Below are 25,753 nucleotides of genomic sequence, written 5' to 3'. Positions count from 1 at the left end.
ATTAATTACAGATTTTACTTAAAAATTACATAAACATAAGATTTCAAAACAAATATAAAAGTAAATAAAAATAATTATAATGAAATAAGTAAAATAAAATTCAAATAATAATAATAAAGCAATGTTAGATGTGCTTAAGTGTAAGAAAAGGAAAATTTTATTATCATTATTACATGCAAAACATCAAAATAAAAATTCATTTTAAATGAACGCCTAACAGAAATTTATAAAAAAAAAAGAAATTTTTTCCCAAAATTTAAAATCCAATTAATAACGACTCAATGTTTCGCATTCGAATTTATAAAACAAAAACCTGTAATTTCTTGGTGTCAATCATTTTAGGCTATGCCACCCTCAACGGAATAAGCCCGTTGAGACTACCTGAATGAAACTTCATTGAAATTTTTAACAAGTAAACATTGGTTTAGTAGAAAATGAATAATAAAATTAAACACAACAAAAAAATATTTTTCAACAATGTATCATATTAGAAAATCAGTAATTAAAATCAAAATATAAGTTTAATGCATGCAAGCCATCATCAAAAGATATGGCCGCCATTTTGTGAGGCGATCCCCCAAAAACTATGTTCACAAAAAACGTCATTTTTAGGTTACAAACACGAATTTAAAACAAAAAGTAATTATTATATTTACTTAAAATTATTAAAAACACTATAGAACAGTTTATACATGTTTTAAAATCAATAAGCAATGATTAAATAAAATTCACAAAGATCGGTTATTTTTTATAAAACAACATTCGCGGAAGGACAAAATGGTTCCGTAGTCCTATTTTTTAAAAAACTAAATTTCGCAAATGTGCGCTCACCTTTATCTAAAATGTATTTAAATATATCCATGTGATTAAGCATAAAATGTATTCATTGACTTGAACTGAATGTTTATAAGAAAAAATCAAAAAATAAGAACATTTTTGACCGAGCAACAGTAAATTTAGTTAACAATAACACGGTCGGCCATTTGCAATGCCTCAACTAACATGCGCAAACGCACATCGGAACTCTAGGACGTTTATTTCCGTCATTGAAATTGTCACGTGATTATTAAAGAAATACGAAAAATTGTGTTTTAAATAATTATTTAATTCGAATATATGTATTTTATTAAATTATTTTATTTTACAAATACTTTACTTTATTTAATTACTTTATTAAATAATGTAAAATACAGTTTTCAGTATTTCTGCTGCCACGTAAATCTAAAAGATATCAATTCAATCAGAAATTGATTATGGATTAGGAAATGTTTAAAATTTAAAGATATAAAAAGATAAACGTTAGAGATTAAATAAGAATGATAATAATAATAATTAAATTTTTAAAATAAATGATTTATTATAATAAAATTTTGTATTTATGTGACTTGGGAACTCTGCTTATAACTAATCTACCATCATAACTTAAAGAAGCAAATGTCCATGGATCAGCTGTTGACCACTCGACTGCATATACTGAATCCTCATGCTCTTCATAAGTAGCCAATACTCCTTCCTCTAGTCTTTTAATTAGTTAAAAACAAATACAGGTTTTAAAATGACAATTTCTTATGATTTATTTTAAATACATTATAGCAAAGTTACCTTTCTTTTGGACTGTCCAGATTATCATCTCCTGTTAAAACATGTCCTCCTGGCTCTGACGATATATTAGCAGCACATATCAAAATCACTAATGAATCACTCGATGATGTAAGAACAAGCTGGTCGTGAAAATGATTATATCGAACAGTCCAAACCCTATTAAAAATAATTTATTATTATTTAAGAATTAAAAAAAATTTTAACATAAAGAATTACTTTAACTACCAGTGGGAATGATCCGATCTTGAAATAATAGGCTCGGTGGTGTTCCTTATATCCCAAAATTTTGTAAATCCATCATCTCCACAAGTAGCTAAATAATATTGCCTATTCGGATTAAAATCTAAATCTCTACAAGAAAAAAAATTATATTTAAAAAATAAAAGTCTAATAAAACAACTTAAATACTGATAATAACTTAAAAATACCTGACTAATTGAGTATGAGCATTTTCAACAATCCAACTTTGTTTACTCGTTCTAATATCCCAACCTCGAACATAAGAGTCATTGCTAGTAACAATTTGAGTTACATTGTGATGAGGATTCCACTTTCCACAAGTGAATTGAGGATGTCCTTTAGCTTCCAATGTACCCTTACTAGAAGGCTACTAAGTTATGTCATTGAATGTGGGGTTTAAAACTCAAATAAATCATTTTTAAATTACCTTCGCTTCTGACTCATTTATATCCCATATCACAAATTGATTACCAATTATCATTAATGCTTTATTAGGATCAGAGATATGAAATAATGTGTGTTTTATTACATTGTGGCCAAATTGTTCTGTGGGTAAATTTGTCAACAAGTCAAGTTTTCCATCGTTTATTTTCCAAATTGCACTCCTCATAACACAGACATTTTGATCTGTACATATAAATTATAATTTTTATGGTGTAAGTTTATTAATAAAGTACATTAACCGTTTTCTTTCTGTTTTTACCAGTCAATGTGTTATAAGTGGTTGAAATAACGTTAGGATCTCCAGGGGAAGCAGATAAATGCCATATTTCACCTTGGGGGTGATTACAAACAGTAGTATTAAGAGTTTTCGTTTCTTCATATTCTTCAATTATATGAACTTGATTTTGATTCATTTTTAATGATTGTGTTCCTACCATAAATCTGACAACATCTGACTCATATTGTTGTGAAGTTAATGCTCTAGCCTATCAAAAAAAAAAAATCAAATAATTTTATCACATTTACTTAAAAAATTTTCACTAAAAATTTAAATAACTAATAATATAAATAGATTAATAACTACCTGAAATTCTAAACCGTAAATTAAAGGAGATTCTTCCATTGCTAACAATTAGAGAATTTCAAATATGTTAATCATAACACCTGTAAGAGCGAATTAGTTTTTACAGTGTCAATAGAAACAAGATGGGAAAAAAATTTTACGACTTAAAAATACTAAAAATTAAAGAAAAAAATTAGTTTTTAGCCCATCATATTTTACGCAATAAAAAAATAAATTAAATAATCTAAAAAAAAAAAAAAAAACATTTGCTCGATTAATTATTTTAAATATAATATTTTTTAAAACTTTATATTTTGGGCCCCGATTAATTTAAATTTGGCGCCAACTTTGTAAAAAATAATTTTTATATTCAAAAAAAAAGTTGTTTTTAAATTTTATATGTAAAAATAAATAGAAAATAATAAAAAAAACAAGATTTTAATATAGATTTATAATTTAAGAACTCCATTTAGAATATCATTATACAAAAGAGAAGATAATAATTCGAATTTTTGACTTCTATTATCGTAAAAATAAACGGGATCCTTTATTTTAGTTATGTTAAAACCTTCCATTTGTAATTCTTTCTTTTTAAGTTTATACGTTCCCGTCAATGGCAAATTTTTTATTATTCTCACAAATAAGGGTCTGGCATATGAAGGGAGCATTTTTTTCAATTTTTCATCAAACTCTTGCAAATTTACTGACTCATCAACATCGTGTATAGCTACCATTCCAGCTTTTCCCTCGACGTGTGGTACCTGAAACAAACAGTTCAATAGTAGTTTTTTTTCCCCTCCCCCCCATTGAAATAAAATTTATAGTATTTTAAAGTCTTTAAACCTCCACGCCAAAAACTATAGCATCTTTGTATCCAATGATGTTTGAGATAACAGCTTCTACTTCTGAAGTTGCCACATTTTCTCCTTTCCACCTTTTTTTAAAGAAAAAAATATATATATATATAAATTTTTACATAAGGAAAAATACTTATAATCAATGATATTCATTTACCTAAACGTGTCACCAGTTCGATCCTTAAAGCTAAAATAACCATAATCATCCATGACGAGAATATCTCCACTATTGAAATAATTATCTCCTTTTTTAAAAACATTTTTCAATATTTTTTTTTCTGATTCGACTTTATCCGCGTATCCTAAAAACGTACTAATAGTTTGTTTGGAATTAATTTTTCCAACGCATATTCCAGGTTCACCTATAAATGAGCATATTGTTAGTTTTTTTACAAATAATAAAAGGGGGAAAAAAAATAGTAATAATAATAAAGCAACCTGGTTGACATCTAATGCAAAATCCTTTTGAATTTCGAATGGGTTCCTCGGTATCTTTATCAACTTTTAACAATACAACCGGATACACTGGTCCGGCTAATCTGGGAACAAATCCAACACATCCTACTTTATTGTCAATATTAACTGAAATAAATTTAAAAAAACAAAAACTTTATTTCGGTAAAATTACTTATTATTTATTAGGTAATTAATAAAAAATTTTATTATTTCTACTTAAAATACATCTTTGTTTAAAATAGAATTGATGAAAGTAATGAATAACGTATAAATAATTTTTCTGTAAATGGCGGCATTTTGGAAATTCTAATGCCACGTTCAACGTACATAATGATTAATAAAAATTATTTTCAGAACTTCAATGACATTTTTTTAAAACAATTTAAAAGGTATTTACCCATTAAATTTATATATATTTTTTTATTTTTTTGAACGTGTAATTTATGTATAAAAGTTAGCAAATAATTAAAAATTTCCAAAATAATTAAATAAATTAAAATAAGGTATAATTACCCAAATTTGAATTGCCTTCGGTCGCTCCATAAAATTCTCCAATTTGTTTGATTTGAAATCTTTCAACGAATTTTTCCCATATTTGTGCTTTTAAACCATTTCCAAACATTAACCTTATCTTATGTTGTTTGTCGTGACTTTTTTCCGGTACAGCTAAAAGATACCTACATATTTCTCCAATGTAACATGCAACCTTTATTCAATTAAGAAATTTAAGGCATTTTTACAATATTTGTTTTTTTAATTAAAATTTCAAAGCAAATTAATTTTATTCATAAATTTTTCCTTTTTTTTTCTTTCAAATACTCACAGTGCAATTATATTTAATGCAATCTTGCCAAAAATTTGATGCTGAAAATTTTTTTCTAATAACAACCGTTATGCCACTAAGAATCGATTGTCCAGCACCAACAATCACACCGCTTGTATGATAGAGTGGAAGCGAATTATATAAAATATCATCATCATGAAGTTTCAGTAATATTTTAACTCCAATGCTTATAAACAAGTATCTAAATTATAATAAGACTCGATGATCGAATGTTTTCCTTTATACTTTTGTCTACTTTTTAAAAAAACAAAATCATTATTCTCACCTGTTGTTATTAATTACAGCTGCCTTAGGCAATCCAGTCGTACCAGATGTGTATATAAATAAAAGTTTATCACGAGGTTTCCCTGCATTTACTTCGTCTATTAAATTCGCTTTTGATACTTCAGCCAAACCTTTTTTTAAATCGATTGCTTCTCCTAAATTTGTTTCTTCTCCTTCTTTAGATTTATTAAGAATGTATAGTTTTATATCTTTTAACTCTCCTAATATTTCTTTGACACCTTAAATAATTAAATAATTTTATACAATTTCAAAATCTTGATTTTATTCGATGAAATTTTTTTTTTTTTTTTTTACCTTCGCTTAATTCTGATGAATAAATGAGAGCATTGCATTTGGCTGCTTTCAAAGAATGCAAAAAGGATTGATTTCGAAGATTTGTGTTAATTAATGCGCTAACAATGCCTAATTTAGCAAGTCCCAACCAAATGCACATGTATTCTATACTGTTTTCCATGTACAAAGCAATTGTGTCTCCCTTTTTATATCCCTGACTCTTGAAGTAATGACCGATTCCATTTGAATATTCGTTCACCTAAAGGGTGATAATACAAATCTTGATTCGATCATTGCCACCAAACACTAATTTAGATTTTGGATATAAAAAATTGTCGAAACCCATATTAACTGAAATACAAAAGTAGTAATCCTTATGTAAAGTTGTCATGCACAGTTGTTTTATTGTCGACACCATTGGCAACACAGGGTGTCTAATAGAAACTTGTGCATACGTTTATTATTTTTTTTTTTTTTTTTTTTTAAATTTAAATGATGTGTATAAAAGAAAAAATAATAATAATAATAATAATAAAAATCTTTTTTGAACTTCGAACTCGATGGTCGGTTACATAAAATTATTTTTATGGCCGTTGACCTTTATCAAAAATTATTTTTATCGATAATAATAAAAAAAAAACAAACATTCCCTTTTAAATTATTTTTATATATCATATATATATATATATATATTGTTTAACAGGAAATAATCGTGTTTATGTGATGATTATTATTATTATCATCGATTATCCCGCACTGAGAAAAAATATTATTTTACCTATTAATTAAAAAAAAAAAAAAAATTAATTTTTTTTTGTTATCACTCACTTGTTTGTACGTCCATGATATATTTTCTTGATGAAAAGCAATTTTATCATAATTTTTTTCACATATTTCTTGAAAAACTTTTGCCACTGTACTACAATTTTTTTCCATGGATCTTATTTTGTATTTCAGTTGAATGAATCTGATCAAAGCTCTGTGAATATTTAGACGCACGTACGCACACACGCACAAGCACACGTGCACAAGCATACACGCACACACAAAATTGTAAGTAAATATTTACTTTTATTTAAAGTTTTTTTTTGTAATCGTCGTCAAAGGAAAAACCTGTAGTGGTACAAACAGTAGTGGTACAAACAGTAGTGGTAGTAGTGGTAGTGGTAGTAGTGGGTAAAACCTTATCACGTCATTATCACGAGTAAACAAACAAATTTTTACAATCGAAAATGTTTTACTTACGTGAAATCTCTCGGTAGCGTCTTTATTATTATTTCCAACCACATGTATCTGTTGTTTGTTATCAAAAACAACAAAATGGATACCAGTAGAATTTGGGGAAACAATTTCGGTCCTATCAGTATTGATATAAAACCGAAAAATACAATGAGACAGCTCAATACGAATCGTTTGTTGTTGTTTTCCGATTCCATATTTCTGTGCGAAAACAAATCGTTATCATTTTATTACTATTCAAACACCGACGGCGAACATTCGGTAAAAATTTTTATTTGTAATAATAATAATAATAATAATAATAATAATAATAATAATAATAATAATAATTAATAATAATAATTAATAATAATAATAATATTATTAACGGTTTACGTATTCTCTCTCTCTCTCTCTCTCTCTCTCTCGTACGTACCTTCGTTAAAGTGATAAGAAGACAGTCGCTAACGATCGTTTTTGAAAATTAATAATAATAATAATAATTGTAATTAACAATGATATATAATTAGAAAAATGATGATGATGAGTGATGATGATAATAATAATAAACGACGTGCTCGAATTATTTTCGTGGGCGTGACGCATTAATTTTTCCAAGATAAAAATTTTTAATTTATCGTTCGGGATAAAAACGGGAACGAGAACGGGAACGGGAAGGGGGGGGGGGAAGAAGTGTAAGCAGACAAAAAAAAAAAATTAATGGGAATCGGATGGATTTTGTATTACTCGTCGCGATTTTTCATTACAAAAAAAAAAAAAAAAAAAAATTTTTTTAACTTACGCTCGATTAAGAACAAAACGACGGTTGTTGTTGTTTGTTGTTGTTTCGTTTGTTGTTTTTCGGTTAAAAAAATATATATATATATATAAAAAAACTAATAAAATAATAAATTTTATAAAAATTGTTTGACCTTTAAAAAACAAGTTAATGAAACTAAATGTACAAATTCTATATAATGTTGTGTTGTTGGTCGGTTTGTCTTGTTCAGCCGGTTTATGTGTACGATCGTGACAATTATATTCGCAATGATGCTGAGAAAATAAAAAAATAATAATTATTATTTTCATGTTGTTGTTGTTTGTCGTTTGTTTTCCGGGGGGGGGGGGGAAATCTAAACAACAAACGAGTTTTTTTTTTTTTTTTTTTAAAGTAAGATGATGATGATGATGAACGAACGTCATCGTTTGAAATAATCATAATTTTTTTATTCAGTCAAACTTGATCTCGTTGTGGAATGATAATGATAATGATGATTATGATGATAATGATGATAATAGTAATTTAATCGGTTGGTTCGTACACGAACACGTTAACGGTATTTTTTCTTTTTTTATTTATTAGGGCAAAAGTACACGCAACCACAAGTAAAGAAGTGAAAAAAGTTATTATTATTATTATTATGTTTTTCGTATGTTTCAGAGATGGAAACGGGAAAAGATGAAAACATTGTTAAAATGTTAAAAAAAAATAAAAATAAAATAACGAAATTAGATTTTGAAAATTGCGTCGTGAGCGGATATAAAAACGAAACGAAAGGAAAAAGAAAATTGAGAGCGAGAATCGTTGAAGATATGAAAAAGTTTAACGAAACGCCGACGGCGCCGCCACCGTCGCCGGAAAGGGATAAAAAAAATGTCGGAAAATCACCCGTTTTGCTATTGAAAATGACGTCGGTTTGCCTGAAAAAAGGTGAAGAATCGTCGTCTACGTCGACGACGACGAAAAATAATAATAATAATAATACTAATAATTCTCCGGTTTTGTACGCGAAAAAAAAAATTTTTTCTCCCGTTCTTAAAATCAAAATGGAGTCCACGACACCACCGAAACCGTCGTCGTCGTCGTCGTCGTCGTCGTCGTCTCCATCGTTAGTTTATTTTCACAGCAAAAGAAAAATCGTTTTCGACGATGGCGGCGAAAGGAAAATTTGTAAATATTTGAAAAATAATCGTAGGAAAAGAAAAAAAAGCGGGAAAATTTTTCCCACTTTTGAATTTTCAAATTCGAACGATACGTCGGCCGTCGAATCCGAAACGTTTCAACGTAAGCACGACGAATTTGAAAAATTCAAAATGGCGGAAACGGAAGATGATATATATACGATCGGAGAAAATGTCTGTTCGTCTTTTCCGGTAACGGATGACGATGAGAATGACGTCATTAAAGAAGAAAATAAAAATACAAAAAGTCAAAAATCGGATTCGTTCGTACAAATTTCATCGGTCGAAAGCGAATCGTTTTTCGATACACATCGAACGAGTCAAAACATATCGAATCGATCGTTATCATCATTATCGTCAAACGATTGTTATCATTCGATGTCTATTCGTCGTAAAGCAGACGACGGCGACGACGACAACGACAACGACAAAGACAAAGAAGAAACGCCCGAAATAATTCGTAAAACCAAAGGAAACAATAATTATGTGGATACGAAGAAAAACGTTAAAAGGTAACCTTGAGCCTTAAGGTTGATCACGTGAATTACTATCTCTCTCTCTCTCTCTCTCTCTCTCTCTCTCTCTCTAATGGTTACCCATTAAAAACTCATAATAATCTTTTCTTTTCCATTTCGTTTTTATTATCGCGATACGAACGGACGAACGCGAGTTTCTGCTAAAGACGACCGTTTTTTTTTTTTTTTTTTTACGAAGACTTTCGTTTACATAATAATAATAATAATAATAATAATAATAATAATAATAATAATTACAAAGCCTAACGTTATTATTCGACAAGGTTTTTTCGTTAATTCGCATTTAAGTGTCACGTGATAAAAAAAAAAAAAAAAAAAAAAAGAAGAAAGGAAAATTTTACAACCGGAACGGGAAACGTTCGAAAATTGTCGAATCAAAATCGTCGTCATCATCATCATCATCATCATTATCACATAACTTGTTTTCTTTATTGTTATTATATTCAGGCTTAATTCATTCCGCCATGTTTGTCGGTCGGTTTGTCTTCATCTCCCTCCCTCTCTCTCTCTCTCTTTCTCTCTCGTTTGTTTGTTTGTTATCATTAAATGCGCGCGTCCCGATTCGCGGTTTTCAACCGAACGTGTTATTTTGTCCTAAACGTTCTTCGTCGTCCGTGAAAAAAAAAAAAAATAAATAAAAAGAAAATTGATTTCAGTCGCGGATACGTTTAAAAACGTGGAAGTAGAAAATAATAATAATAATAATAATAATGAAATGAAATCGATAAAACAATTAATGGCGTTCGGGCGTCCGTTCGAGCGTTCTCTCTCATTTTTTCTCTTTTTCTTTTCAGATTTGGTTTGATAACGAGACTGAACGTGGTTTTAAGGAAACAATCGTCGGAAACGTTACTCTGGAAACACGAAAAAGATAAAAAATTTAAAAAAAAAATAAATTCCGAAGAAAGATTCGTTATAAAAAATTTTTGGAACGTCGGTGGAAATAATCATTTCGTAGAGTGTAAAAAAGGCGGGAAAATTTACGATGACGATGATGATGATGATAATAATAATAATTATTATTATTTAATCGTTGATTTCCGGCAATTTTCGAAAAAAATGGGGAAAAATTTCAAGACGATCGTATTGGATTTTCCATGGCAAGTAATTTTCCTCATCATTATTATTATTATTATTATTATTATTTTCTTCCTTTTTTTCCCTTTTTTTTCTAAATTCATTTCCATTTTTAGGCAAAAAATTTTCTTGAACGATTTAAACGTCAACGTTTTACTTAACGTCGTTCGAGCGGAAATGATCGACGATTCGAATGATGATGATGATGATGATGATGATGATGATGATCACGATAAATACGATGAAGAAGAAGAAAAATTGAAATCATTTCCGGTGAATGAAAATTTCCAAGGTAATAATTTTTCACTTTTCAATTATTTTCTAGACGATTCGAATCATTTTTCGCCATATTTGTTTTGATTTCCGTCGGAGACGCGGCGGCTGGAATTTCGCGGTGTGAGTGAGAGAGAGAGAGAGAGAGAGAGAGAGAGAGAGAGAGAAAAAAAAAATCTTCACGGTTGTTGTTGTTATTATCATTATTATTATTTTTTGTAGGTTAAATCGTTGTTACGAAGGTTTTTTCAATTATTTTATTTTATTTTGTTATAGAAAAAAAATTTTTTTTATATTATTTTTATTTATTTATATAAATTGCAACTTTTTTTATGTTTTTCTGGACAGTCTTTAAAGCTGGAATTATCCGGGTTTTCCACCGCGTTTTTCCCGTAATTATTTGTTTATGCTAATTTTTTTGTTAGTTAGTTCATATGATACAACAAAAAATTTAATGATTCTCGTCGTAGAAGCCGCCGCCATTTTTTTTTTTTTTTTTTTTTGCCGACTTCTAACCGTTTTTAGAAGTAAAGGAATCGTTTGAAGAATTGTTAACGTTCGATGAGAAATCATATAACGGTTGTTGTGGTTGTGGTTGTTGACGTTGGTGATTTTGTTCGACGATGGAATTTTTTCCAATCGAGAAACAAGAAGAAGAAGAAAAATTTCCTTCCGCTTGCGATTGCGGTTGGGATTGTTTTTTAAACGGAGATGAAGACGAAGAAATCGACGAGGCGGATGAAGGCGGATGTGGCGATGGCGACGATGATTCGACATCGTCGTTTCCCATATTTGAAGAATTCGTACCATATGGAACCGACGTTTCACCGACGACGACATTGTTCTCCGTGAAAAATAATATTAATTTATCGCTTACCTCCGGATAACGGATTCTTATCGAATCGACAACGTCCAAAAGATTTTTCGCATCCATCGCGAGAGCGTGAGCCGCCGATAACATCATCCTTGAACAAAACGAGAAAGATAACGATAATAATGATAATAATTTTGCCTTTTGTTCTCGCGAATCGAGAACGTTCGATGGACAGACAGACGGACAACCTTCGATATTCGGAATCCAACGTTGTCGAACTGTAGTTGTGTGCTAATTTCATGGCGGTCACGAGGTCGCTCATGTCCTTGCTCAAAACTTTGTGAGCCAGTTGAACTTGCCTGTGAGTGTTCGCGGGTAAAAATTTCAATATGTCGTCGACGGAAGACAATAAATTTCTCAACTGTTGTCCGACGGCTCGAACCAAATCTAAATAATCATCCGCTCGACTCGCTTGAACGCCTTTAAAAACAAACAAACAAACAAAGTTAATTTGTTGTTGTAAAGGGAAAAAGAATAAAAGGAAAGAAATCAAACTCGAACCTTGACTCAGTGACATGACAGCTTTGACGACGTTTGTCGTACAATCGTAAACTTGATCGTTTGTCCTATCGAGATCCGCCGTCGGTGCCGGATCCATTTTTTTAACAATTATCGGCCTTTCTTTTTCCTATTAAAAAATCGTTTTCAAGATTAAAAAAAGTAATAATAATAATAATAATAATAATAATAATAATGAAGAAGAAGAAGAAAAAGAAAAAGAAGAAATGCGTAAACGAACCTGAACAGGTTTTTGATCGACGTTGTTTTGATGAGAAGGCGAACCGCTAAACGCATCCGATGATGACGTAGATATCGACAAACGTTTTTTCTGTCGCAAAAAAAAAAAAAAAAAAAAAAACAAACAATTAAGTGAAAACAAACAAACAAACAAACAAACAGTTTTGTAATTTTCAATCAACTTACGAGATTTGATTCTTTTTCCATGAGCCATTTTGAATCTTCTTCGGATTGTTTTTGTTGTTCTCTCAACCTTCGTTCGAGTAATTCTTGTTCCGTTAATTGGGGTGTGAAAAAATCTTCCCTTTTCGCCAAATGACTGTCGCCGTAGACGGCGGTATCGACTGGAATTTTTTCCTAAAAAAAAAAAAAAATCGAATCAACATTTCACCGTTACAATCATCATCATCATTTATGCGACAACGACAACAACAACAACAACAACAACAACAGCAAACAAACAAATAAATTATAAGAAAATAAAGCAAAATCTACAATGATAAATAATAATAATAATAATAATAATACAATTACATGCCCAAATGCAACGATGACGTCATTTAATAAATTTTTTTTTTCTACTGTTCAACTCATCGGGTTTGTATACATGCAACGAATGCTTCGGAAGTGGGAGAAAAGTGGAGGGAAAAATTAAAAAAAAAAAACTACAAAACTTTCGTGGCACTAGAAAATAAAATAAAAAAAATTTAAATAAAATTCAAATGCAAAACACGAGAGAAAAAAAAAACTAATAAATCAAATTTCGGCAAAACGTAAAACTCAAAAAAAAAAATAAATAAATAAATAAAAGTTTGTCATTCGTATTATGGCGAACCTGAGAACAGGATTGAGTCTGCGATTCTGTATTAACGATCGTTTTACACGATATCGTGTCACCATCTAAAACTTGAGAATTATAAGGCGTTATTATCGTGGAATTAGACGAATTATTAATACGTTTTATCAATGTGAATTCGTTTAAATCCGTTTTTAAATCTGTAAAATCGCTACAGGATAAAGATTTTCCGCCACCGCCGGTGTTGCTTCCGCCGCCGTCATTTCCGTCGGCGTCGACGTCGGCGACGTCGCCGCCGACGGAAACGACGCACTGTTCGGCAAGAGTTTTTTCTAAATTTCCCATTTTTATCGGGCGGGGCAAGGATTTGGTTGTAAATTCTGCTTTATCGATTTTGGTTGTTTTGCTAGTTTCCGAGTCGAAATCGACTGACAAAGTGTTAAAAGCGTTAGCTGGTGTTGTATATACCGATGGATTAATTCCACGTCTCTCGTTTTCCCGGAGCAACTGCACCAAAACTTCCGGATTTTGGGCGACTATGTACGTCGATACTTGCGGAGCTGATGCGTTTGACGAAATCATCAAAGATTCCTGACCGGGATACCTGGATGGTTTCGGTGGAGCTTCGTCGGAACCCGATGAACCTTTGACCGAAAAAAAAAAAAATTTTTCATTTATTTTTCCCGTTTGTTCGTTTGTTCGTTCGTTTGTTTGTTTGTTTCTCGTAGTCTCACTCACCCCATGACATTGCTTGCACTCTCCTATTTTCTCTTCTCATCGTTTCTTGCAATTGATTTCTTTCTTCCATTAATATTTCACTGAAATAAAATTTAAAAAAAAAAAAATTTTTTCTCAATTCGATTATGACGTCATGTTTTAGGTCATTGTTCAACGACTCACTTTAATATTTGTCGAATGTATTTGAACGTCGGCCTTTTACTCGGTTCGTAGTACCAACATTGCGACATTAAACTGTACAATCTGGGTGGGCAATTCGGCGGAAGTGGTAAACGTTCTCCGTTCTCCAATTTTGATATGATGTCGTTATTTTTGACGCCTTGAAAAGGTTTCACGCCCAACATCAATATTTCCCAAATGCAAACCCCTGCAAATTGGAAAAAAAGCAAAGCATTAGCATGCCATTACTACGACTTCTGCTACTCGCTAACGATGGTCACGAACGACAAAAAAGAAAAATTTTTTCCTCACCAAACATCCAAACGTCGCTCGCCGTCGTGAACCTGCGAAAATTTATGCTTTCCGGTGCCATCCATTTGATGGGAAGTTTTCCCTTTGACGATTTATAATAACTTTGATTATCTAAAACTCGGGATAATCCGAAATCTGCGAGTTTAACTGCGTGAGGAGTTGAGACTAGAACATTTCTCGCAGCTATATCCCTGTAAAAATAAAATGGTGGATGACATTTAAAAATTCCGAAAAGAGGAAACAAACAAACAAACAAACGAACAAACAAATTTACCTATGTACAAATTTTTTCGATTCCAAATAACTCAATGCAGTGCTTAATTGAAAAGAAAATAATAAAAGCGTTGCCAAATCTAATCTGGAAGCGTTGCTTTGCAAATAAGCTCTCATTTCTCCGAGTCTCGCCAATTCCATAACGATCCATATGGGACTCTCCGAACAAACTCCGATCAATTTTATTATGTGGGGATGTTCAAACTGTTGCATGACGTCTGGAAGAGAAGAAAATGTCCTCCGGCACGCTCCACAATAAACAACAACAAAAAAAACTTTCAAATCCGAGGATACTCACAAGCTTCTTCGAGAAATTTTTCTCCAGTCGAAACGTCCGAATCCGCTTTGCACGTTTTCACGGCGACGGGTATGACGCTACCTTCTTTCTCCGTGTAACTACCCCTGAATACGTCACCAAATTGTCCCTCTCCTATTATTTCCAATAAATCTATACGCCTCCTATCCAATTCGTATTCTCTCGCTGCGAAAAGAAAAAAAGAAAAATGTCAACAATCTCTTCGGATGCTTTTTTTTTTTAATGGAATCTAGCAGAAGAAAACTTTTGGATCGGATCGTACTAGCCGGAGTCGAATAATCTCCTTCTTCGTCTGCTATTTCCGTGTAATCTTCAGTCAGGGTTGGCGCGTATTTGTTTTCGGAAACGTTTGCCGTCGGTTCCGTCGTCGCAACTTCTTCCTTGTGCCTCTCTGCAAACGTAAATGAATGAAAATTTTCCTTCTCTCTCTCTCTCTCTCTCTCACACATTCGCTCGCTCGCTCGCTCACTCACTCACTAACCTTTCCTCCTCCATATTGAAACGAATATATTCGTCGTTAGGCTAACGTATTTGTCTATGAGGTCCGCGAGGGATTCGGCTTCGTTAATGTCGTTGCACGATATTGTTAAAATCTCCGTCGCTCCTTGAATTTCCAATTGCACGATACCTTTTTCTTTGTTGTCGTAATTTGACGTGAACGTTTGTATTCCACGAATCTTTTCGAAATCCGCAATGCTTATCGCCTGCAAAACGAAAAACAAAACAAAAACACGAATCAGCCACGGCGACAATCAAAACAAACAAAACCAGATAATCTTCGAAAGACGACTTACTCCCGTTCCGATGTGTGTCGTGTAAGAAACGCCAACATCCGGACTTATGACGACTTCTACAGGTACGGACCAAGCAGTCTAGGAAAAAAGGGAAAAATAAGAAATTTAACAAAACAATTGTTACGTGCCAGCAGAAAGCAAAATGTCTGCCTTTACTCACTCCCAACGCGCACTGAAACCTTTCTTCTTCGAATTTGAAATGGATTTTAAATATTTTCAACAATTTCGTCGTGCAATCGAATTCGTTCAGAGTCGAAACCTTTTTGTAATTTTGCTGAATTAATTTTCTAAGAGTTTTGGGTTTCGTGTTTTCAATGAAAATCCTCGGTAAAAATTTATACAGTCCGATCTGTAAAGATATACGTAAAAGGTAAAAGTTTTCCCTTTTCTCTCTCTCTCTCTCTCTATCTATCTATCTCTCTTCGTTTCTCTCTCTCACCTCTCGCTCCAGATATTCGAAACTCGATTTTTTATCCAGGGATATGTAGGATGAATCTTTGAAAAAATTTCGAATCATCAAACAACCTATTTGTATGGTCGTGTCTTGATCGAGATGAGAACAATCGGATGCGAAATAATCGCTTCGGACCTGCAACCAACCAACGAACGATTGATCGATTTCATTTTCGTCGTGTCACGAGACAAACAAATTTTCTTTTTCATTACCTGATCGTAATAGTAACAAAACGTAACCCTATCTCCTTTGTAAACGTCATTCCAATCCCTTGGTATGTAACGTATTCTTAACTCGAACCTCCATCCGTGTGGTTCTTTTTTAAAATATTTTTCCTCGACCTGTTTAACAAATCACTCTGATAAGATATACGACCGCACATTACGACCGTGATGATGATGATAATAATAATAATAATAAGCTAAAGATAATAAAATGACGAATCTGACGATTTTTCCCGTCGGAAAAAAAACAAACAAACAAACGTACAAAATGAAACGAAATAAAAAAGGCTGTGAAAGGGAAAGTTAAAGATGATGGTAGTGGTGGTGGTGGTGGTGGTGGTGCCGACGGTGGTTGTGAGTTTTTGGAAAAAGCGGAAATCGTCGGAAAAATCAAATCACGGGTTGGAAAAACTTTCGGGATAAAATCGAACGAGGCGAAATCACACAAAAATAATTCCGCCCAAGGATTTTCAAATCTGGAAAAGGACGTGGAAAAAGAAAAACGTTAAATAATAATGATAATGATAATTAAAAAAAAAGAATCCTGGAGGGGAAAAACTCCACAAACCTGGAGCATGGTCATGTCCTGATGCAACCAAACCGTTTGTTTCGACGTTAAATTCCTCAATCTCATGGCGTAAAGGTGACGGTAAATTCTCGAATCCGTTGCCAATCGACTCGTGAGAGAAAAAATAATTCCCTAAAAAAAAAAAAAACATTAAAAAAAAAATGCAATGGTACCAATATTTGAAATGCAAAAGAGAAACGGAAATGAAACAGGAAACCGGATAAGGAATTTTTATTGATTTCACAATCGAGTTTAAAAACCGCGAGGGAGGAAGTTGGAAGTTGTCTCGTTCCTCCTTCCTTTTCATACCAAAAAAAAAAAAAAAAAAAAAAAAAAAAAAAAAAAAAAAAAAAAGGTCACGTGGGAAAACGGTCATTTTTGACAAGTGCCACGATAAAAAAAAAAAAAAATTCGAAATTCGAGATTCTTTTTTAGCCACGTCCTTAAATTATGATATATGTACTCACGCACACGCACACGCACACGCATATATATTTGGCGTGACAACCGTAAAGAAGAAATTCATCATAATTTTTTGGAACCGAATCGTTGTTGCCATTTTTTCTTCTCGAAATCCTGTTTTCTACCCGCCCTCTTCCCTCCCCTCCCCCCTCTTTCTCGTTATTTATTTATTTATTTATTTAAAACGTCACGTTTGGTACGCGAAAAAAAAAAAAATTCATTTTTCAAACGGAATTAAAAAAAAAATTCGAAAAAGGTCCTTTGACCTTCCTCCTTACCGGTCGATCGCTTATTACCGAAAGAGAAAATAATAATAATAATAATAATAATAATAATAATGATAATAATTACCTTGATGTCGGATGCATCGTTATATCTGACTATGTTGAATCTACCATCGGGAAGATGAACTTTTAGTGTCGACCTGTCTCCCGCGTTGGGACTACCCGGAACGGGGGGCGTAGTCACGCGACCTCCTTCGCCTATACCTCCTCCACTCATCATATTACCTTCATCGCACCTGATTCGGAGGAAAAATAAAAAAATACAGTAAAAGATTTCAACTTGATTTTACTAATAATAATAATAATAATAATAATAATAATACGAGACTTTAAAAAGAATTTTTTTTTTTTTTTCTTAAATATTTAAGGGGTGTGGCACACACTCACACACACCCCACCGATATTTTTACACGCGCCATTCCATTCGATATCGTTACAGGGCACATCATTCATTCTCATTCTCATTCTCATTCATTCCAATATTTGTAACTCCTCGATTTCGAAAAGGAGAAAAATTATAATAATAATAATAATAATAAAACTTTCCGAACGTAATAATTTGTTAACGGAAAAAATAAATAAATAAATAAATAAAAATGGTGAAATAATTATTATTGCCATGAAAAAAAATTATTGATAATGACACAATGATAATGAGAGAAGAAGAAAGAGAGAGAGAGAGAGAGAGAGAGAGAGAGAGAGAGAGAGAGAGAGAGAGAGAGAGAGAGAGAGAGAGAGAGAGAGAGAGAGATAGAAAGGAAGTCTCGTGTTTGGAATTTTTTTTTCTATTTTTTTTTTTTTTTTTTTATTTTTTTTTTTTTTTTGGTCTATGACCTTTAAAACAATATCAAAATGGCTTGAAAAGTCAATACCGGAAAGAGAGAGAGAGAGAGAGAGAGAGAGAGAGAGAGAGAGATAGAGAGAGGGTTGAAACGATCCATATCAAAGGCTTCGAAATAAGCTTTTTTTTTTTTTCTCTCTCTCTCGTCGTTTAAAAATAAACCCCTTGTAAATCTTTTTTATTATTATTATTATCATCATCATCACCACCACCATTTTTTTTTCTTCTGCTTTTTTTCTTTTTTTTCTTTTTCGATTTTTGTTTTTATTTATTTTAATAAAACCGTTTATCGTTCTATCTTTGAAACCAAGTTTTTCGCATTTTTTTTCTTTTTTCTTTTTCCCTCGTAAACAAACGATATGGGAAGTGTGAACGCACGCACACGCACGCACACACACACACAAGGATAAGAAAACACATGATTAAATAATTAAAATGCCCAAAACGTTTCAAATCACGGTTAAAAAAAAAAAAAAAAAAAAGAAAAAAGAAAAAAAAATTTAAAACCGTTAATGAGAAACTTACTGAACAAAACAAAAAAAATAAATAAATAAATACAAAAACACACGCGGAGAATATCATTATTATTATTATTATTATTATTATTATCATTATTATTATTATTTGCAATCGCATAAAGAATAATGATTAACGTTTTCAGCCTTTTTTTTCTTTTTTTTTTTTTTATTTACGCACGGCTTTATATGCTTTAAAAAATCAGCTTTAAATGGTTACAATGAGATAGGAAACAGGATGTCGAGAGTTGACTCCTACATCTGCGGATGTCAACACTGGAATTTCTAATTACCCGAGAGACCCGTGTTTAAGTATATACATACATATCTTCATTGTAAATCCTGACCATTCGATAAAATCCTCGTCGCATACACACGCACGCACGCACGCACGCACACACGCACGCACACAAACACAAACACGCATCGTCTATCTACGTACGACCATCGCGACCATTCGTCGAATTTTAAATTAAATAAATAATAATAATAATAATAATCATTGCTACTTTTTTTTTCCCGTCGTCTGAATGCTACTAATCAACAAACAAAATTCTCTCCCCTTCCTTCCCCATCCCCCTACCCCCTCACCCGTCGGATTCCACATTCGCGAGATGAAAAATAAAAGTGGAAGAAGAAAATGGCGGAGGATGAGGATGAGGAGGAGGATTGGTACATGCATTAATTTAAAAGTAAAATTAACAATTAATAACAATAAATAAAAAAAATAGAAATAGAAAACTGATATCGTGACACCCTTTTACTATTATCATTATTATCATAAATGAAAAACGTCATAATCATCATTATCATCATCGTCGTCGTCGTCGTCGTCGCCAATCACTTCGTAAAGTTACAACTTTTTTTTTTTTTTTTTTTCTTTTTGAAACTTTGCCATACTAAATTTGGTCATATTGAATATTAAAACTCTCTTTGAAATTTATTATTATTATCATCATCACCGTCATCATCATCATCATCATTATTATTATTATTTTCTTTAAACGGGATTAAAAATTAATTACGATCGCGATTTAAGTGGGGTGCGGTAAGGGGGGATTTTCTCTCATCACTTACGTTTCAACGTATTGTAATCCTCTGTACACGGGTTTCCGGTACACGAAATCCACTTTTTCCACCATTTTCCAAATTTTCTTTTTTAATTGTTCAATAACAATAACAACGACAACCGCAACAACAACAACAACAACAATCGCTCGCTAATAAATTTATTCGGTTACAAACGAAACAACAACATTTACAAAAAAAAAAAAAAAAAACTTGATTTTTTTTTTTTTTTATTTATTTCGCACCGGAAATAAACCCGTAAATCCGTTTGAATTTTTTCAAATTTTCACGACACCACCGCATTTTTTTCTTTCTTTTATTTTCCAACACTACTTCCGTTCGACTTTTTGGGGGGAAGAAAAAAAAAAAAAAAAAAAAAAAAGAAAAAAGAAAATTATTTTCAGGTATTTTAAACAACGTGGGTTGGGACATAAAGTCAAAACATTAAAAACTTCGTCAATGTCCGTCTCGCCTCGTCCCGTCCCGTTTCGTCCGTCCTTCCGTTTGTTAATTTTATTATTATTATTATTATTATTTTTATTATTATTATTATTATTATTATTGTTGTTGTTGTTAATAAATTAATCTTTTTCTTATTACTTCTGCTAAAAAAAAAAAAAAAAATCACAAATCACCGGAAGTCGAATAATGTTCTCACTCTATCTCTATCTCTCTCGCACAAACGAGATCCTGCTAAGGCTGTTTCCGCCTTGTTTTTACTTGTCGTACCGAAACAGAAAAAAAAAAAAAACCCTTCGGTGATTTTCGTCAACGACAACAACAACAACAACAACAATAATAATAATAATAATAATAATAATAATAATAAATACAATAACAAAAACGATAATTAACGAAAATAACTCAATTATTGATCATTAACCCTTTGTAAAACCGTTAACATCATCATCATCATCATCACCACCTTTTATTTTTTTTTCAATTACGAAAATTATTAATTTCACACGCGCACTCACGCACTTACGCACAAGAAAGAGACGCAAATAATAATAATAATAATAATAATATTAGAAATCCTTCCCGAAAGCAATTATTATTAATAATCACGTTATTATTGAAAATAAAATCCTCCTTTCCCCCCCCCCCCCGTACGCGATCGGAAACAAATTAATAAATAAATAAAACTAAAATCGAATCAATCAATCAATTAATTAATTAATTAAATAAACAAAAAATCACACGCCCGGATTTTTTATTAAAACAAACCGCCGACAATCTGGTAGAGAGAGAGAGAGAGAGAGAGACTTCGATCGAATCCTTTACGCTACGGTACGAAAAATTAAATATGTAATAATAATAATAATTAATAATTAATTAATAGTTAATAATAATAATAATAAATCGAAACGAAATAAACTAAACTAAAAAAAAAAAAAAAATAGAAAAAAAAAAAAAACGTGGCGGCGGTGTCGGTGGTGGAACACGATGGGCGGCGGACGGCGAACTGCGTACGTATCGTATCGTATCATGATAAAATATGAGAGAGGACGCAATGGAAACGGTCGCAGTCGACTCATTACGTTTTCATTATTGAGTCACTTTTTTGTTTTTGCCCATTGGAATTCATATTGTGTCTTTCGTCGAGAACATTCGATACGATACGATTCGATTCGATTCGATTCGATTTTTTTTGGAATTTAAACCCGAAATTTTTTTTTTTTTTTTTTCAATTGGATTTCGTTACCGATTAACAAGGGAAAAAAAAATCTACAAAATGCTTTCTCTCTCTCTCTCTCATTTTTCTTTCTTTTCCTTTTAACAAAACTCTCCATCAATTTTTTATTTTGCTGCTACCATCGTCGAACGAATACAAAAAAATTTTAATAAATAAAAAAAAAAAAGGACTTGCGCAACTTAAAACTCCCTAAATAAATAAATAAATGAAAAAAAAAAAAAAAAAAAAAAATCGTTTTGATGCTGTTGTTTCAAATGCTACCGCTTCTGTTGTTATTTTAAGGGTTGTTTTTTCACTCAAAAAGGGGAGAGGGGGGATGAAAAAATTCAAGGAGAGAATTTATTGATTTTTTTCGCGAACGCGACGACGACGACGGAGAGCAAAAAAATTAGCGCGGCGTTTTCCTTTCTTTCTTTCTTTTTTGCGCTGGTCAAGAATTTTTACCCATTTTCTCTCTCTCTCTCTTTAATCTACTTTTACAAGTAAAAAGAAAAGAAAATTTTCTCACGCGACATTTGCGTGATTTAAAAAAAGTCTAAACTGATTGATTGAATTAAAACATACGCACGCACGCACGCACCCATGCACGCACACATGCACGCGATTTCGAATGACTCGATGAAGATGTTATATGTTGACCCCCTTTTTCTTTTAATAAAAAAAAAAAAAAAAAAATTGTAATTTTTATTAATTGCATTCTTCTTCTTCGTCATCATTCTTATAATACATTAGAGAGAGAGAGAGAGAGAGAGAGACACACACACACAAACAAACAACAACAACAAACGGTTTGTTTTAAAAAAAAAAAAAAAAAACCCTGCTGGTAAAAATGAAATTATTTATAAAAATAAAACCGCCGTAAGAGAGAAAGGGGGAGAGAGAGAGAGAGGGGTGGGGAGGGAGGGAGGGAGGGGAAACAAAAAATTCACTTTCAACGGCTGTGTAATGACTTTAATAAAAGTCGTCTGCCCCACCCAGTGAATTTTTTTTTTTTTTTCAATAAACACAAACAAACACAAACACAAACACTCACAACAACCATCGTCGATACATTGTATTGACTAAGTGGTTATTTTAATGGTGATCATCCAAAAAAAAAAAAAAATTATATGGTTCATATGATTCTGAGAAATGATTAACACGACCAGACAAACACGTATACGCGCACGCACGCACGCACCCCGCACACGCACGCACCCACAAAACTCTTCCAATTTTCCGTTAAAAAAAAATTTCCTTTAAAATTATAACCTTGTTCGCCATCGCCAAATTTTTTTTGTATTTTCTAACGATTAAAAAATTATTATTATTATTATTATTATCAATAAGAAAACAAACGAACGAACAAACAAACAAAAAACCACACACAATTTGCGATTAGGTGAATTTGTATGCAAGCGACCGATTACAACAAACAAACAACAACCAAAAAAACAATAATTTTTTTTTCTTTAGTTAATTTTAAATTGAATTTTAAAAATCATTTAAATTTCTTCTGCTTTTTTACTTGAACAAAAAAAAAAAAAAAAGGCGTTAATGATGATGATGATGATAATAATAATAATAAAGCCTAATTAATTTAATTTGTTTTTGTAATTTGTCGCGTAATCAATACAAACGTTATCAGTGACAACAACAACAACAACAAACGAATTAAAATCCAATTTTTTTTTTTTTTTTTTTTTTTTTTTCTATTAGAAATGATATCGATGATGATGATGATGATGATTATGATAAATGATTTTCTTGATTTAATTTTAATAATAACAAATGTTTTTTTTTTCGTTTGTAGTAACAAACAAACAAACAAACAAACAAACGAACGAACAAACGAAAAAAATTTTTTATTATTTATTTTATCTCCTCCTTGACTATAACATTACCTACCCCACAGATTGTGTTGAAAACTGGGATGAATGACTAATCCCAACATAAAATTCAAAACTAATAATAATAATAATAATAATAATAATAATAATAATAATAATAATAATAATATTAATAATAATAAAATTTTGTATTTTATTGTTTTTTTTTTTTTTTTGTAACCGTTTATCAGTCACATTTTATTTGTTTTAAAAAAAAAAGTTTTGCTACTCATTCTAATTATGGAATTGAAAATTTATTTTTAAAATATACAAAATCAAAATTTTTTAAGATAATATCGATGATAATAAGTTTTTTTTAATAATGTTAATTACCACCGCCCCCCTTTTTCCATACCCCTCCCCACAAAAATAAACTGTAAACTGTTTGTATGAGCATGTGAAAAAATTATATTCGAATGATGAGCGATAAAAAATTTTTTATCGAATGCTATTGTTAATGTAACACAAAAAATTGTCATCGTTATATATATATTTTTCATTCACACATAAAAATTTCGATTCAAACAATGGAAAAATATTTAAATAGAAAGAAAATATTTGATTCTATTTAATTAAATTAATGTAAAATTTATCATCATTATTTTAAACTCATCAAAAAAATTCATTCAATTAAATTTTACTGTCAATTGTGAGAATTTATCGATTCTTAAACGATATCGATTCGAATTAATCGAAATGATTTCATGTATAACTAAAACAATGCAAACGATTAATTTTAGCAAAATTTTACTTCATATTATAATATTATATGGTTTGTATAATGTTTTTGTAAATTACTTATCTTTTTTTCTTTTAAACAAAAATATTAGCAATTAATTTGTATGTAAAAATATAAATTTCAAAAAAAATATTTATCGAGTAAAATGATTAATCAGCAATTACTCATTTTTCACATTAATATTTTTTTATTTACATTTTTATTTATTTAATTCATTATTTGAAAATGTGTTTTATAAAAACATTGATAATAATAATAAATAAATAAATGTGTTGATATTGTTTTAAAAAAAAAAAAAAAATTATGATATTCTAATTAAAACAACCAGTTCGATTGTTCATCTCTACTAAATTTGATTTTTTTATTAAAATTTATTTTCTCAACTTGAAAATATTATCGAATAGTAAATGAAAAAACATGTTTTAAATTTTTTTTTTTTTCCCAACTGTGAAAATAGTAAAATAGAAAAATATTATATTTTATTTCGAAAACGGTAATTTATTGAAAACAAGTTTAAAAATTTATATTCTTTGGGGGCACTTCTCTTATGAGGTCAGGTGAAAATTAAATGATTTATATTACTAAATATTTATCGTAATTTTCGTTTGATTTATAAATAAAATAAAAATATTTATGATAAAAATTAATATTCTTATGCGATATTTAATTTTAAGTATAAATAAATAACCGAATGTAAAGCAAAAAAAAAAAAAAAAAAAAATTATCAAAATAACGTACCTTTATGATAATGAACCAAATAATATCTGAACCTATTTTTAACGTTTAAATTTCCGTTTTACTATTAAATTATAACGTAAATCATTTTATGGCACCGTAAAAAAATGTGAAAAAACGTTAAAAACGAACTAAATTAAAAAATTATGGAATGTACTGTGTGTAAATTATTTGTCTTTTTTTATAAAATCACTTTCTTACAATAAACAAGATTTAATCGTGTCATAAGATAATTGCTGAAATAGATTAATAATTTTTCGTGTCAGCAGATATGTAAAATATGTTCGATTATATTTTATTTAAATTAATGTTTTTTTTTTTCCTTTTTCATTTATTAATTTAAATATATTCAATTAAAATTATGTAATTTATTATAAATTTTTTAAAAAAATTTCTCTCTCGTCAATTAAATATTATCCTAATGCAAATAATTTTGACCTTTGGTTTGAAAAGAAAAAAAAAAAACCAATTAAGCAATTTAAGACTTCAGAATTATTTTATTTAATTTATAATTTATTTATACGCAGAATATCATTCATTAATTGAATTATCCTGGTGTGACTTTATTATCAATTAGTATAAAATTAAAAAAAAATTATATGGCTAAGTAACGCAATACAATTAGAAAGCCATACTTATTAGAGCATTTATAAGATAAATATAATTATTA

General features: G+C 30.6%; 4 protein-coding genes across 4 annotated transcripts; 1 reads left to right on the top strand and 3 right to left on the bottom strand.

Moving 5' to 3' along the window:
* Positions 1–1,196: 1,196 nt before the first annotated feature.
* Phum_PHUM551960 (protein TSSC1, putative) lies at positions 1,197–2,908 on the bottom strand (the record flags this gene model as incomplete). Its single annotated transcript, XM_002431819.1, has 8 exons — positions 1,197–1,221; positions 1,386–1,520; positions 1,603–1,758; positions 1,828–1,953; positions 2,031–2,209; positions 2,270–2,469; positions 2,546–2,771; positions 2,870–2,908. The coding sequence occupies 8 exons, from the start codon at positions 2,906–2,908 to the stop codon at positions 1,197–1,199; spliced, it is 1,086 nt and encodes a 361-aa protein (XP_002431864.1).
* A 389-nt stretch (positions 2,909–3,297) lies between these two features.
* Phum_PHUM551950 (Long-chain fatty acid transport protein, putative) lies at positions 3,298–6,499 on the bottom strand (the record flags this gene model as incomplete). The annotated part of the gene is made up of 9 exons (XM_002431818.1): positions 3,298–3,609; positions 3,692–3,782; positions 3,863–4,067; positions 4,144–4,287; positions 4,675–4,867; positions 4,985–5,186; positions 5,271–5,508; positions 5,585–5,822; positions 6,392–6,499. The coding sequence occupies 9 exons, from the start codon at positions 6,497–6,499 to the stop codon at positions 3,298–3,300; spliced, it is 1,731 nt and encodes a 576-aa protein (XP_002431863.1).
* Positions 6,500–8,224: 1,725 nt separating this feature from the next.
* Phum_PHUM551940 (uncharacterized protein) lies at positions 8,225–10,716 on the top strand (the record flags this gene model as incomplete). Its single annotated transcript, XM_002431817.1, has 3 exons — positions 8,225–9,255; positions 10,074–10,238; positions 10,473–10,716. The coding sequence occupies 3 exons, from the start codon at positions 8,225–8,227 to the stop codon at positions 10,714–10,716; spliced, it is 1,440 nt and encodes a 479-aa protein (XP_002431862.1).
* Positions 10,717–11,140: 424 nt separating this feature from the next.
* Positions 11,141–16,941, bottom strand: Phum_PHUM551930 (protein tyrosine kinase 2 beta, putative; the record flags this gene model as incomplete). Its single annotated transcript, XM_002431816.1, has 18 exons — positions 11,141–11,594; positions 11,692–11,923; positions 12,005–12,131; positions 12,243–12,332; positions 12,428–12,598; positions 13,077–13,681; positions 13,776–13,855; positions 13,938–14,142; positions 14,247–14,437; positions 14,521–14,737; positions 14,818–15,000; positions 15,098–15,226; positions 15,317–15,539; positions 15,630–15,707; positions 15,790–15,978; positions 16,069–16,218; positions 16,296–16,424; positions 16,876–16,941. 18 exons carry the CDS (start codon positions 16,939–16,941, stop codon positions 11,141–11,143), a joined length of 3,519 nt encoding a protein of 1,172 aa, XP_002431861.1.
* Between the last annotated feature and the right edge of the window lie 8,812 nt (positions 16,942–25,753).

Source organism: Pediculus humanus, genomic scaffold, assembly GCF_000006295.1.
Source record: "Pediculus humanus corporis 1103172108294 genomic scaffold, whole genome shotgun sequence".
Lineage (NCBI taxonomy): Eukaryota > Metazoa > Arthropoda > Insecta > Psocodea > Pediculidae > Pediculus > Pediculus humanus.
The sequence above is the reverse complement of the archived record's forward strand: the minus strand, read 5'-3'. Positions and strand labels throughout refer to the sequence as shown.